Source organism: Notamacropus eugenii, chromosome 1 (genome assembly GCF_028372415.1).
Source record: "Notamacropus eugenii isolate mMacEug1 chromosome 1, mMacEug1.pri_v2, whole genome shotgun sequence".
Lineage (NCBI taxonomy): Eukaryota > Metazoa > Chordata > Mammalia > Diprotodontia > Macropodidae > Notamacropus > Notamacropus eugenii.
In genome coordinates, this window is record NC_092872.1 from 659995053 (window position 1) to 660009723 (window position 14671).

Below are 14671 nucleotides of genomic sequence, written 5' to 3' on the forward strand. Positions count from 1 at the left end.
GATACAAAATAAAACATGGGATTCGTTAATAAATAGAGCATAGCTACAACACCTAAACCTTTGCTATATATTGGACATAGATATATTTTAGGAGTAACTGAGGAATCCACTACATTTTTACAAAAGTATGCAAGCTACATTGTGTGCTGTAAGCCATATAGATAGTAAGCACATACTAGCTTTTAGAATATAACACTTGAGAAAGTCAACCCATAAATAGTGTTTCATTGTAATTATAAATATACATATATGTAATTATAATATATACAAATTTAAGTACTGATAAGAGATTTATCAGTGTAGCTACAAATGTGATAATTTATGCTACTATGGCATAAAATCATTAGTGTAACATGATCACACTAATTGTACTATGGGCTCCAAATGGAACAAAACAAACTGGCAGAACTAGATTTGATATTTAAGTTATGTGAGTTTTAAATATTAGTGGAAAGGATGCATTTGGAAATAAAGGTGATATAAAAACAAAAGATACAAATTTTTAAAAAGTAATTATTGGAAAATGGAAAATGTTACTTAGGTCCAGAGAGAGGAACAAAGCTATATATGAAACACTCATATTACATTGGAACGTGATAAGTTTGAAGCAGAGATTATCTAGACAATTATCTACTTAGATCAGTTGAATAACTGAAGGAAGACAAAGTTTAGGAGCATATGACTAGGTATAGGTGGTGGCGGAGTGGCAAGAGGACAAGCACGTGTGTCAATTTCAAAAATTACATGGAAGACGCTGAACATCAAGCACATCTGCTTCCTTGCACTAGGCTAGGTCATATCTTAACATAATATTGTATTCATTCATTCAACATTTATTAAATACCAACTATGCATAAACACAGTGGTAACTGTTAGGGTATGCAAAGACAAAAATATAAATAGTCTATGTCCTCAAGAAGTTTATATTCTATTTATGGCTACAGTGTATGTACATTTTCTTGAAACTCCTTTTATTTATTCAAGGCCTTTCCAATGGAAGGTTCTCAGTAATCAAGGTACATGTGTTCTCTTGTACACATTATGCTTGTTACTGACTGGTCAGATATTTATGGTTATAATCTTTGTCTCACATATTCCTTACACTTAAGTCCATACATATAGATATATAACTACTTAATCAGTTCAGACAAAGCGTCTAAAACTAAACTAAGTCACAGTTCCTATAGCCCCCAAATGGATCAAAAGAGCTTAGAACTCACCTGGCAGTTATAGCAAGCTTTCTGAACAACATGTTTCTGAGGCTGAACATCACTTTCTACGCCCATAGACTTCATTTCTGTCTTGGAAGCATAATTGTTAAGCATCACAAACTGAACCGTAGCAAATGGGTACCAATCAGAAGGTATTTCTTGGTCTGATCCAAGTTCTAGTTTGTATGACAAACTATGGGGATGATCAGGACCTTAGGGAATAAAATAGCAAATGGTTAGTCAAAGTAATTGCCCTATTTCCTTTGAATGCACCAGATATTATTTGGCAGCTAGATGGTGCAGTGGATAGAGCACCAGTGCAGGAGTCAGGAGGACCTGAGTTCAAATCTCACCTCAGACACTTGCCACTCACTAGCTGTGTGACCTTGGGCAAGTCACTTAACCCCAATTGCCTCATCCTGGGTCATCTCCAGTCATCCTGATGAATATCTGGTCACTGGAGTCAGATCACTCCGGAGTAGAAGTGAGGCTGGTGACCTGCACAGCTCTCCCTCACTCAAAACAAAGTCCAGGGCAAGTCATGTCACTATTTCTCTAATGGCATGGTCTTCTTCAGCAATGAAGGACAAATACACACACCCCCCAGATATTATTTGTAGAGGTAATCAAACATATCTAAAAACATTAGAACAGGGTAAGTTTGATTTAAGAACAAACTGTCATATCTCACTAATTTGTATTAATTGAGAGAAAGTCAATCGGGGTTATACTGCAGAATATAATATTGGGAAATATTGTAGAATACTTTTTTTAAGGTTGCTTTGTTATTTTCTAGAAAATCAACTAAGCTAATTTGCTAATAAAGTGTTTCCAAACAGAAGTCCTACTGGTTCTGCTTTAAAAAACTGATGTTTCTTTTGTCATAAGTAATGCCATTTGCATAGTCTCACTGTGCTAAGTAACTTCAAAACACCTTATACGCAAAGAGATTTTAACAAATTCCTACAATCTTGCTTATACCTCCATTCATTTGTTCTGCAAACTTTTTCGCCATAGACCATGAAGAAAAAACTTCAATTCTAGTTAAAACAACAAGTCATGAATTAGAAATTTAAATGAATGAGATTTCATTTTATTTCAGAAAGTTATGTGCTAGCCCCAAAATGCTCTTTATCGAAGAGTTTCTTCCCATTCCCTTTCAAAGTTCACAAATATATATAGTAAAGGATTATAGTTTTGCCCTTAGTATTTGCCCTAACATTCTTTCTCTTCAAAAGTATATTCCAAGACTTTAAGTCTGGTGACATATGTATGTGAATGTATGTTATCATATAGCACAGTCAGAAACATGTTGAGTAGCCAGCATCAACACTGACCTGACCTTTTTATAAAAGATCTCTGGTTTGCATTAGCAACATTAAATAAGGATAGGGCTCCTACTTAAAATAATATATTGGATGAAAGGCATTTCATCAGCCTAGATAGATTAGAATTTCTGCTTCACTGAAATGATAAAGATGGCCCTAGCTGTAGAAAGTTTCTACCAGAATGTGGCGTAAGGCATTAAAGCAAGTCTAAAAAGATCTTACTTATTTTCTGAATGACAAATTGCCTGTCATTCCTTACAACCTATGATGCCGGCTGGTTATATTTACAAAGTCAGAGTCCTTTCCCTCAGAGGGAGAACAGGAAAACATACAAATATAAATAGCAAGGATGACAGATGAAATCAGGAATGAAGGCCCTGACACTAGGACAGTTCTACCAAACTTAATACCCCAGTATTGAGTTTTTTCTAGCCTATTCCTGACTGGCACAATGAAAGGCACAAGGACCTTTCTGCTCAACCTCCATCAGAGTTTCTTGACCAGGGGTTCACAGATCAACAGTTCCATGGATGGATTTTATGGGTCTGTGAATTTAGATGGAAAAAAACTGTATCTTTACTTTCACTATAGTTTCCTTCTCCCTACTGTATTGTGTACATTTTAAAATATTATTCTGAGAAAGACTGCATAGCTTTCATGACTGTCAATGGGAGTCCATGTGGCACAAAAAGGTGAAGAAGTCCTGTCCCAGAGGGATGCGCTTAGAAAAGGCTCTGACCTCTTTTGTCTACTTCAGCATAAAATTCCACAGACCCTAACCCTTCATACCCCTCACAATCCCCACAATCCCCACTCTAAATCTCTTTATAGACTAGCGTAATAGTAATTTAAATGGGAAGATCTTTCCCATTCATTAATAGGTCCATGTGACCTGCTTAAGTCACACGAAGCCTGTGGTGGGAGGAGTTTACTGAAGGGGTGGAACAGGAAGGGGCAGAGCTAGAGCAGAGCTAAGAGGAAGTAAGTCAGAGAGCAGTCAGAGCCAGGAAGGATGCAGGTGAGCAGGCAGTTGGCTAGGGTGAGTGAAAGAGCCTGTTTGTGACTTGTTTAATGGAGCTGGTTTGTGGGAAGCCTGGCAGGGGAAGGCTTGGGGCTAGTGTTGTCCTCAGCATTGTTATTGTGTACAGATTTTTGTTACTATAATGGATTTGGCTTTCTGGCGTCTGAATAGATGTTTTGGTTCTGTCTTCCATGTGGAGAATCTGTGGTAGTTCACAATTCAGAATTGTGCCAGGATATTCATGGCCACCGTAAGCGCTGTGAATATTGCACTGGTGCTACAACTAGATAGAACCAATCATGTCTGGTACCTAAGGATGGCAGTAAGGCAGAAGCACAAATCTGCATCTTTCTTTTGTAAATGGATGTCCCTCTGGTGTCTAAATAATACTAACATTAATAATTATAGGAATTCTATAAGTGAAAGTGAGTATGGCAATGTTTCTATTCCTTTACGTCCAGAAATAACACAACCTGTCACCTTGCGGTAGAACCAGAGCATTCTGAAGCTGGAAAAGTCTAAGGGGTCAACCTACCTTTGAACCAACAAATTTTTACAATTTATTTTATGGAAAGAGTATTGGACTGGGAGGTTTGGGACATGGGGTAGAGAGAGAAAGACTTGGGTTCAAATCCTATCTCAGATATTACCCATGTGTCTTTACCCATATGACATTAGACTAATTACAACCTGTCAGTCTCATTATTTTTTCCATCTTAAAATGGGGATAATAATACTTACACTGCGTACTTCATGGGGATGGTGGGAGAAACATACTTCGCAAGCTTTAAAGTGATATACAGGGCATCCCAAGAAGTGTTAGTGAAATGTTAAGCTACAAAAATCAACTTTATGGCTCTTTTTTGTGGTGACAAGGGGTTAGAAATTGATTTGAGCTGAGATCTGAAGATCTCAGAAATGTGGAGATGAAGAGGGAGGGAATTCCCCTCATGGAATGTAGACACTAATGAAAATTCCTGGAGTCAGGAGATGGAGTGTCTTGTGTGAGGACCAGCCAGGAGACCAGACATAAAAGTGCCATGAATGAAAAGCCCAGTTGTGAAGTCCCCTTTGTGACTAGGATGCCCACAGCAGTGTCTTTGCTGTTGGGACCAAAGTCCAAAAAAAGAGTGGACTACTTTAGTGAACTTTAAAAAATTCTCCATTTTCTCAGGAGTATTGATTTCATACTAAATTCAATTTGTGAATAATTAGTTAATCCAACTTGGCTGATAAATACCCTACAAATCATAAGATGTTAAAGCTAACAGGAATCCTAGAGATCAGTGACTTATTTTATAGCAAACTGAGGCACAGAAAGATAATGATCTTTCCATGGTCACATAGGTAATTGGTAGGTGAGTCAGGAATGGAACCTAGGTCTTAGAATACTTATGTTTTCTGAACTTTATTTACCCTTCACTTAACTATATGTGTAACTATAACTATATATTCAAGTAAATATACACATGTAAGCAAAAAATACTTTAGGAAATTTATTATTTTCTAACTCATATATCAGAATGGCAGCTAAGAGACTACCTAGAATCTCTTGCAATATACATGTTTTGGCAATAATGTATTTTTTTCCCTAGATAAGATTAAAAAAGATGGGAGGGAGTTCTAGTAATGTCAAAATTTTCACTTGGATAAAATTATAATAGAATACAAACTTCTATATCCAGTTCTCAACATTCAACCTTAAATTAGAAACATTTAGGACAATGAGAAGATCTGATTGGTAAGTAAAAAAAATAAAATGAACCTTGAAGATCACTTCTTTACTCAAATTGTTTGGAATGTCCTTATTCCCCAAAAGAAGTTTACTCATCATTTCAGGCCTAGTTCTAACCCACTTCTTTTGTGAAGTCCTTAATGGTTATTCTGACCTATAATAATCTCTCCTCCCAACTATTAGACACTTTTGTCTATTCCATTCTTTTGGCACTTATAACCCTCTATGTTATTATTTATGCTACATCCTTTCTTCCCAATTCAAGGCAGCACTAATATCTTACCTTTCCTGTTATTCCCCACAAGGCACAGTGCCTTGCATACAGTAGGTGCTCAATATATATTTATTGATTCCCTAAATAGTTGTTTAACTACATCGATTTTTTTCTTCTCTTGTCCTCTTCCTTTTACATGAAAGCTATTGTATACAAACCACCTTCATCACTAGCATAAGCACAAAAAAGGACAAGAACCCTAGGTACTTCTAGGTGGTAATAGCTGATTAAACGTGATCTCAGTATTAAAAGTGATCACTTCCAGGGAACAGAAGGGAAATGTACACATGGAACACTTTTAAATTTAATCTGCATTATTAACATTTTTTCCATCTTAACAAAATAATTAGTCAAGCCCTGATTTGTAATGTTTGCCAGAGGCATCGATGCTTACACTGAAATTTTAAGAATTGACTCTTGTAAAATGGTTCAATCTGGTTCAATCACCTTTGGTTATATATATCCCACCTAGATATAACTCTGTTCACACGAAAATGCTTTTTAAAAATCAAAGAATTTTTTAGACGCAAGTCAAAACAACATGGTGATGTACTGGTCTAATAATATCTTTTGTGAGAATAATTCTGATATATTACCTGTTTTTACATTCAGCCTACAAGACCTAACTGGATGAGCTGGTAACACATTATTAGATACGAGACTTAGAAGAAAAAGGAAAGAAAAAGCCAGGAGGAGAATTCTTCCCACTATATATGTGTGTGTATGTATACATATATGTATATATATACATATATATACACATTAAAGTGGGAAAATGTTCCCCCAAATTTTTCTTTTTTAAAAATTCATACCTCTAGTAAAATACCACAAATAGTAGAAACTCTGTTATTTATCCCAGTGATGGCCACTAAGGGGCACTCTTTGGCCTGATTAATATCTACTCTCAGAGATTCTTCATTGAGACACAAACCCTACTTCATACAATTTTCATGTCTCAATGTTGTTAAGCACTCTTCGACCTTAGAAATCTAAATTACAGGGGTAAGTGGAAATAGATGGTAAGACAGGGAGAATACAGTAGGAAGTCTAGAGAGGAATGAAGTGGAAAAATAAAGTCAATAAAGGGTAAAAGAAAATTTATGATAGTTTTATTTGTAAAGCCTTTGAGAAAATTATAAAAACAGCAATTTGCCTTTGCTTCCCCAAAGCCATTCTATGAATCTCTCTGAGGTACCCGGTATTCTTGTACTTTTTCTCTTCCCTATCAAAACTTGCTCTCAGAAAAGGCTCTGCTATTAATCATTAAAAAGTTAGTATGAATTTAAGTACATATGTTACCCTTTCCAGAAGGATACACATTTTTAAGAAAGGGAAACTGAGAAGACATCAGCAGTTAAGAACTCATATGCCTGTTTTCTCATTTACATAATTCTTTATGCAAATGGCTGGTCTACGGAGGAACCAAATGTATTCTCAGAGAATTAATTCTTAGGGAATAATGAAGTTTTTTACAATTTTCAATAGCATTTAGTCATTTTTTCAGTCACGTCTGATCCTTTGTAACCCCATTTGGGGTTTTCTTGGCAAAGATACTAAAGAGGTTTGCCATTTCCTACATCTTCACAATCACTCAATTAAGAAGAATAAAGAGTAGAAGATCCTATTGTATCTGCTCATTGATTTTTTTTTTTAAAAAGCATTTGACTTAGTAGAACATGTAGACTTATAGACTGTTTTCAAACAATGTCTTTTGCTTCAAGGTGAAAATCCCACAAGATCGTAGGAAAGAACAAAAAGATTCTATTACTGATAAAACTTCCAGGGGTGGGGAACCTGTGGCCTAGAGGGCTCTAGATCCTCAAGTATGGCCCTTTGAATCCTGAAGTTTGGATTCAGTGAAAGGTCTGCACTGGAAGACCTAGAGGGTCACATGCGGCCTTAAGGCCGCAGGTTCCCCACCTCTGAAAGACGGTTCAATAGTCTGCTGAGGATCACTGATTTAGAATTGGAAGAGAGATTTGAGGTCATGAAGTTCACATTTTTCGTTGTACAGATGAGAAAACTGAGGCTTACGGATGTTAAATCACTTGCCCATGGTCACAATGGTAGGAAAGGACAGAGCTAGGATTTGAACTCAGACCTACTGACTCAAATTATGTTGCTGCTGCTGATAATAAAAATGATAACACCCAAGAGATGATGTGCCAGACATTGTGCTAAGTACTTTACAGTTAACTCATTTGATTCTCAAAACAACTCTGGGAGGTAGGTGCTATTATTAGTCTCATTTTACAGATAAAGAAACTGAGGCAAACAGTTAACTAACCTGTCCAGGGTCACATAACGGTCTGAGGTCAGATTTGAACTGTAGGTCTGGCTCTCTGTCCATGTCCCTCCCACCTCACTGCCACTCCAAAGTCTACCATTCTTTCTAACATTCTTCTGTCTCTGTCTGTCTGTCTGTCTGTCTCTCACACACACCCACACCCACACCCACTACACACTCAATAAACTCCAATGGCTTCCTATCAGCACAGAAGTAAATATACTCTATCTGACATTCCCTCCTCCTCTGCCTTTTGGCTTCCCTCATATTCCAGTGAAAGGCCCACCTTATCCAGGAAGTCTTTCCCATTCACCTTTATTCTAGCGTCTTCCCTCTGTTGCTTATTTCCAATTTCTCTCATATGTAGCTTGTTTGTCTAGAGTTGTTCGTACGCTGTCTCCCACAACAGACCGAGCTCCTTGAGAGCAGAGACTGTCTTTGCCTTTCTTTGTTTCCCCAGAACTGAGAGCAGCGTCTGGCACGCTGTAGCTGCTTATTAAATGCTGACTGAATCACTAACTACACCATGCTGCCTCCATGATATCAACATCAAAGTAAAGCATAGAAAAGGAAAGACCTATGTTCATCAGTATCATAGAAGAGGTCTTATACAGGGTCCAAATGAAGGAAGGATGCTTCTATTTATAGACAGAATTGTACTAATTGTCAAATCCCAGAACATTATAAAGTCCCTTCATTGAAACTCATTGTTATTTGAAAAATAAAGCTTTGACCATCCACACTCAGAAAAAAAAAAGACAAAAACTTATATTGGCCAGATTATGAAATACTATTTAGATGCGCAGCCCATTGAATTGGCCCATTACTAGCTGCACCTTAGGTACTCTAGGGCCTGAATAGGAGATAGGATGGTATTAAATTTGGAAACCAGACAATGCTTTCAATGACACAAGCTGCTCCCTGCCTCCAAAGTCCATTGTTTGAACATTAAAAATCCCCCAGTGGTGCTCTATGGAAGCAAAACTCAATGGCAGATGACCAAAATAACAACAGAGATGGTTGGATGCTACAAATTACCAATGATGACTTTTGCTCAAAAAGTTGTAAATGAGTTTTTCAAAGACATGTTTGACCGGAAAAAGGACACGCTAGGTGGATTGAGTGTTATTAGTGGAATGAGAAAGATCTGAGTTCTAACTCATTTTCCATTTGCCTACTTGAGAATACCATTTTACATATCATCTCTTTGTGCCCAACAACTAGTAAACATTTCATTAAAATGTTGAAGTTTCTCCTTGTTCAGTATCTGGCTATTCATTTAAAAAAATACTTTGATCTATTGCTTTACCAATTTCATACACATTTCATCCATTCAGGGAACCATTCTTGCATTCTTTTTATACACCCCACCCCTATACTACCTACTAAAGTGCTGGATCATCAATAAACAATCACTTAGTCACAGTTAACACCAGGAAAAAGGCAGCTAGGTGGCTCAGTGGATAGAGCACTGGGTCTGGAGTCAGGAAGACATTAAGTTCAAACCTGGTCTCAGACACTTACTGCCATATGACCTTGTGCCTAAAACCATTTAATCTTGGTTTGCCTTAATCCACTGGAGAAGGAAATGGCAAACCATTCCAGTATCTTTGCCAAGAAAACCTCATGGACAGTACACTCCGGAGGGTGACAAAGAGTCCGACATGACTAAACGACTGAACAACTATAGTGGTAGGAAATACAAACGCTGTAAGCAGCATTGGATTTTTCAAAACACACATGCATTAGTGTAACAAGTAAACTCTTTAAAAAGGAGGATCCATGGCTGTATCATGAGTTTGGAGAATAAAGTAAAGTTTGTACTGGGCTGACTTAGCTTAAAAGCTCTGTTTCCTTCGGGCCTGCTGGCAATTCCCCTAGGCTGAACAATGGGAATTTGCTCTTTGAAAGCTTCTCCCAAGCCCCTAATTTTTTTTTTACCTAACCATGTTCTTTATATATTCCTCCGTTAGGAACACAGTTCATATCACGATTCACATGGTGAAACATGTCTGATTTCCCTAGGTCCCTGTGCCTATCACCATGCCCAAGAATAACCCCACCACTCTGTGCCTGACTATCATCAGAACCTACCTCTCTTGGCCTGACTCTACAAATGTTCATTAGATAACCAAAAAAATTTCTTTTAAGCAGAAAAAGGCTGCCTTGGAAATTGAGGGGATGCCCATCATTTGGGGAATGACTGAACAAGTTGCAGTATGTGAATGTAATGGAATACTAATATGGTATAAGAAATGATGAACAGGAGGACTTCAGAGAGGCCTAGAAGGACCTACATGAACTGATGCTGAGTGAAAGGAGCAGAACCAGGAGAACATGGTACACAGTAACAGCCACATCATACAATAATCAACTTTGATAGACTTAGCTCTTCTCAGTAATATTAAGCTAATCTAAAACAATTCCAAAAGACTCCTGATGGAAAATGCTATCCACATCCAGAGAATGAACTATGGAGTGTGAATGAAGATGGAAGCATACTATTTACTTTTTTCTTTCACTTCATTTTTTCCTTTTGTTCTGATTCTTTCACAACATGACTAATGTGGAAATATGTTTAATATGACTGTACATGTACAGCTTATATAAGATTGCTTGCTGTCTTGGGAAGGGGGGAGGGAGAAGGAAGGGAGAAAAAAATTGGAATTTAAAATCTTATAAGAGTGAATGCTGAAAATTATCTTTACATGTAATTGGAAAAAAATAAAATGGTATTAAAAAAAAAAAGGCTGCCCTTGAAGGAAACATTCCATCTTTTTAACACCTCTAACCTCCAAACAGGAGAAAGCTATGTGGCACAGTAGATAAGAGGAATGTCATTGAAACCAGGAAGGCCTGGATTCCAATCCCACCTCTGATATATACTGGCTATGTGACTGAGCACGTCCCTGAAGTCCTCAGGTCCCCTGAGGCACCACCACCCAGTGAATCATCGCCACGTTCCCTCTCCTGACTCTGAACATTTTCCATGGCTGTTCCCCTTGCCTGGAATACTCTTCCTCCTCATCTCTGCTTCTTGGCTGCCCTGTCCTTCTTCAAATCCCAACTAAAATCCCACCTTCTACAAAAAGCTTTTTTTTTTTTTTGATGTACCCTTTCCTATTGATTATCTCCAATTTATCCTGTACATATCTTCTTTGTACACACGTGCTCATCTTGTCTTCTCCATTATACTGTGAGCTCCTCAGATACAGGGACTATCTTTTGCCTTTCTCTGTATCCCCAGGGCCTGGCACTTAGTAAGTGCTTAATAAATTCTTATTGACTGACTGATAAAACCACAGATCCAGCCCTAAAACAAACAAACAAAAACAACAAACAAATCTTCCAAATAAAAAGATCATATATTTGGTTATCACTCTCAAAATCCCCCCAAAATCTCTGATTTTTGATCATGGATTTATTCCCTTCCTCAGCAAACAAAGAATTTATCTCCCTAAGTATTGAACTTTGGCAGATTTTGAATTTAGCGTTGATTCCATCACAGTGGAGTTATGAGAAGGCTGGTGGCCAGTTTGTCCTTGTTCTCAGGAAATTAGCTCCACAAGTAGCCTGAGTATTAGAATATTAGGGAACAGGGTTGCTTTTCCATGGAAATTTTCTGTATAAGCAACAGATTCCAAAGAAGGAATGATTAATGAGGGTCAATAGGACTCTGCAATCAGAGTAAAACCCATGGGAATTGGTGGAAAAGGAGGGAAAAGAGGGAAAAGCTTTGCCAAATCTGGCCAATGGAATTTTGTTTTTTGCAGAGCGAGAGTCTGGGATTCATAGACTGGTCAAAATGTACCTGATCTCTGGGTCTAATCCATATAGACCAATATGATAACTTATAAAAGCCAACCCAGCCATCACCTAACTAGGCTGGATGCCCCTAGAGGATGGGGGTGGTCTGGAAGCCTCTGGGAGTAAAGGTCTGTCGTATTCAATTTATGGACAGATGCATCAAATCCATTCTACTCTTGGGATCAAAGCTACAGACAGTAATTTCAGAACTTGAGGCAAATACTTCATAATAAAGAGAGACTGGGTCACTAGAAGGCGCTAGGGGAAGAGATGGAGACCAAGATACTATGAAGTATCATGGGAGGCTATCACTAGTAGAGGTAGCAGAGTGGATCAAGACAAAATAAGCCCACCTGGAGTGTGGAATAGCCTCTAGATCTCACCTCACTAGACATGCGCTGGCCCTCACCTTCATTGTTCCATAAGTGATTTTCCTGTAAGCCCTAGAATTGCATAGTCTGCCCTACGAGAGGCACTCACAATGAGGGAATGGCAATATATTAACCAGAAAGTCTGGCTTGTACCCCTGTGGCATAGCCAATAATCCAGAGTCCTTTAGCCTATTTGAGACCAAGGAGTGACAAGGAGCAGACAGCGTATGTTGGAGGGAAGGGTAATGGGAAGCAAGGAAGAAATGTAGCAGTAGGGGAACTTGTAGCACAGACATCTTCCTTGACACCAGAATGATATAAGAATGCTCCAATGACAACCTGTAGGAGGAAAGGCACTGAGGCCTGGGACTGTGGTAGTAGAAGAATTTGGAGCCAAGAATAGCAATCATACCACAGATGTTGGGGACCACTGAGCAAAGCCAGTGGAGAACCACTAAGCAAGGATGCCACATTAGAAGACTAACTTGGGGAGAAGGCATGCCTCCAAATTTCAGCACAAGGGGTAAGGTGGGACAAAGCCCCAGTTGTCCCACTCAAGTCATGGTTCTGCTTTGGAGCTCAAAGCTTATTGGCCTACAAAGAACCTCAAATAGAATCAACTACTTAGAATCCTTTAAGTAAACAACTGTGCCCAAGTGAAACCTCCCTGGAACTAGGACAGACTAATGTAGACACTGTCCCCTCCAAATCTTCCACTAAACTTGTTTTTTGTCCCAAGCACTCCTCTGAAAACAACCCAACTTCTTAATGCAGGGACTAGAGTAGGACAGGGATATATCATCCCCTTTTCCCAGTGTTTACCTAATTATTTTGAATATTCAGTTATAGTCTTAGCAAAAATGGGTACTAAGACTATGTTTTTGCAGTTTGAAAAAAATACTGAAAAACATTTTGACTAATTGCTTCACTGAGAGCATTAAATTTTCCCACTAAGATTGGGTCAACATGATACCATGAGTAACATTCCCTTCAAACTAGTTCACAAGGATAACATGACAAGGTCTCAACATATTCCTTGGGGTCAAGATGGACAGGTGTGGACTAATCAGCTTGGTAGTTGAAAAGCAACATGACCTACTGGAAAGAGTATTGGACTTCAAATCAGGAGGATCTGGGTTCAAATCCCAGCCGTGAAATGAACTAGCCACATGAAGTTGGCAGATTACTTAACTTCTCTGAGTTCCACTTTCTTCATGGGCAATATTTGTACTACTTAACCAACAGAGTTGTTGTGAGATAAGTGTGTGTAAACCCTAATGTACTATATAAACGTGTTGTTGTTATTAAATTAATTTGGAATTGGCTAATTGGCAGGACCCTAAAAGTCATTACTGGCTTGATGTCAAGTTGGAAGGAAATTACTAGTACAATGACCCAGGGTCTTTTTGACTTAGTACTTTTTGAAAATATTTTTCTGAGTGACTTAGATGAAGACATAAATGAAAAGCTTAGTAAACTTACAAATAACATAATGCTGAGACAGATAACATGTTAGATAATAATATGGTAAATCTATATCTGGAAGTGACATTGGGGGCTGCCCCCATTTTACAGACAAGGAAACTGGTCTGAAACAGAGGTTAAATGAATCGCTGAGGTTCACACAGCTAATAAATCTGAGGCAGAATCTGAAATCAGGCTTTTTTGACTCCAAATCCAGGGCCCTCTCCACTATACAAGGAAGCCCATAGCAAGAGGACAGGCAGGATCCAAGAAGATCTCAATAGATAGAAATATTGGCCAAATCTAATCAAATCAAACACAATAGTGATAAATGCAAAATCTTACACCTGAGTTTAGAAAGAATCAATATCACAAGTACAAGATGAAGGAGACCTATCAAGACAGTAATTTGAAAAGGATCTTGGAGTTTTAATGTACCACAAACTTACAAGAGTCAAGAGGGACATATAGCTATATGGCATGGTAGCCAGAATACTAAAACTATAGTCCGCAAGACCTGATTTCAAATCTGGCCTCAGATATTTACTAGCTATATGATCCTAGCATTTAACTTCTCTTTGCCATAGTTTTCTAGACTGTAAAATAACAGTGCCTACATCCCAAGGATTGTTGTGAAAATCTAATGAGATAATACTTGTAAATCACCTGGCACATAGTAGGAGCTATGAAAAGCTAAGGCAATGATGATAATGATGATGATGATGATGATGATGATGATGATGATGGTGATGATGATGATGGTGGTGATGATAATGATGATGATGAGGGTGGTGGTGGTAATGATGGTGGTGGTGGTGGTGGTGGTGGCAGCAGTGACGGTAGTGGTGATAATGAAGGTGATGAAGACTCAGAAGATCTTAGGCTACATTAAAGGAGCCAAAACAGTGTGGAATAAGAAGGCAAATAATATGTTCAGTCTGAGTTACCAGATTTTGGGAAGGACAATAGACTGGAGAGTGTCCAGGAAAGGGAGACCAGCATGGTAAAGAGGATGAAATTTATGTTTTATCAAGGTCAGCAGAAGCACTAAAGTAGTTAGCCCATAAAAGAGAGGACACAGTAGTTAACCCACAAAAGAGAGGACACTGAGGACCAGAGGAAAGGTCTTAGAAGAGGGGTTCCACTTGCTCTGCTCCATTCCAGAGGGCAGAA

General features: G+C 38.3%; 1 protein-coding gene across 5 annotated transcripts in view; it reads right to left on the reverse strand.

Annotated features, from left to right (window-relative positions):
• The window catches only part of STON1 (stonin 1), a 64497-nt gene that overhangs the window by 6461 nt on the left and 43365 nt on the right, over window positions 1-14671 (reverse strand). For 4 of the 5 annotated variants that reach the window (XM_072635632.1, XM_072635636.1, XM_072635635.1 and 1 more), the window contains exon 3: window positions 1221-1423. In XM_072635632.1, coding sequence (XP_072491733.1) covers window positions 1221-1423 — 203 coding nt within the window. The other variant, XM_072635637.1, reaches the window with a different exon arrangement.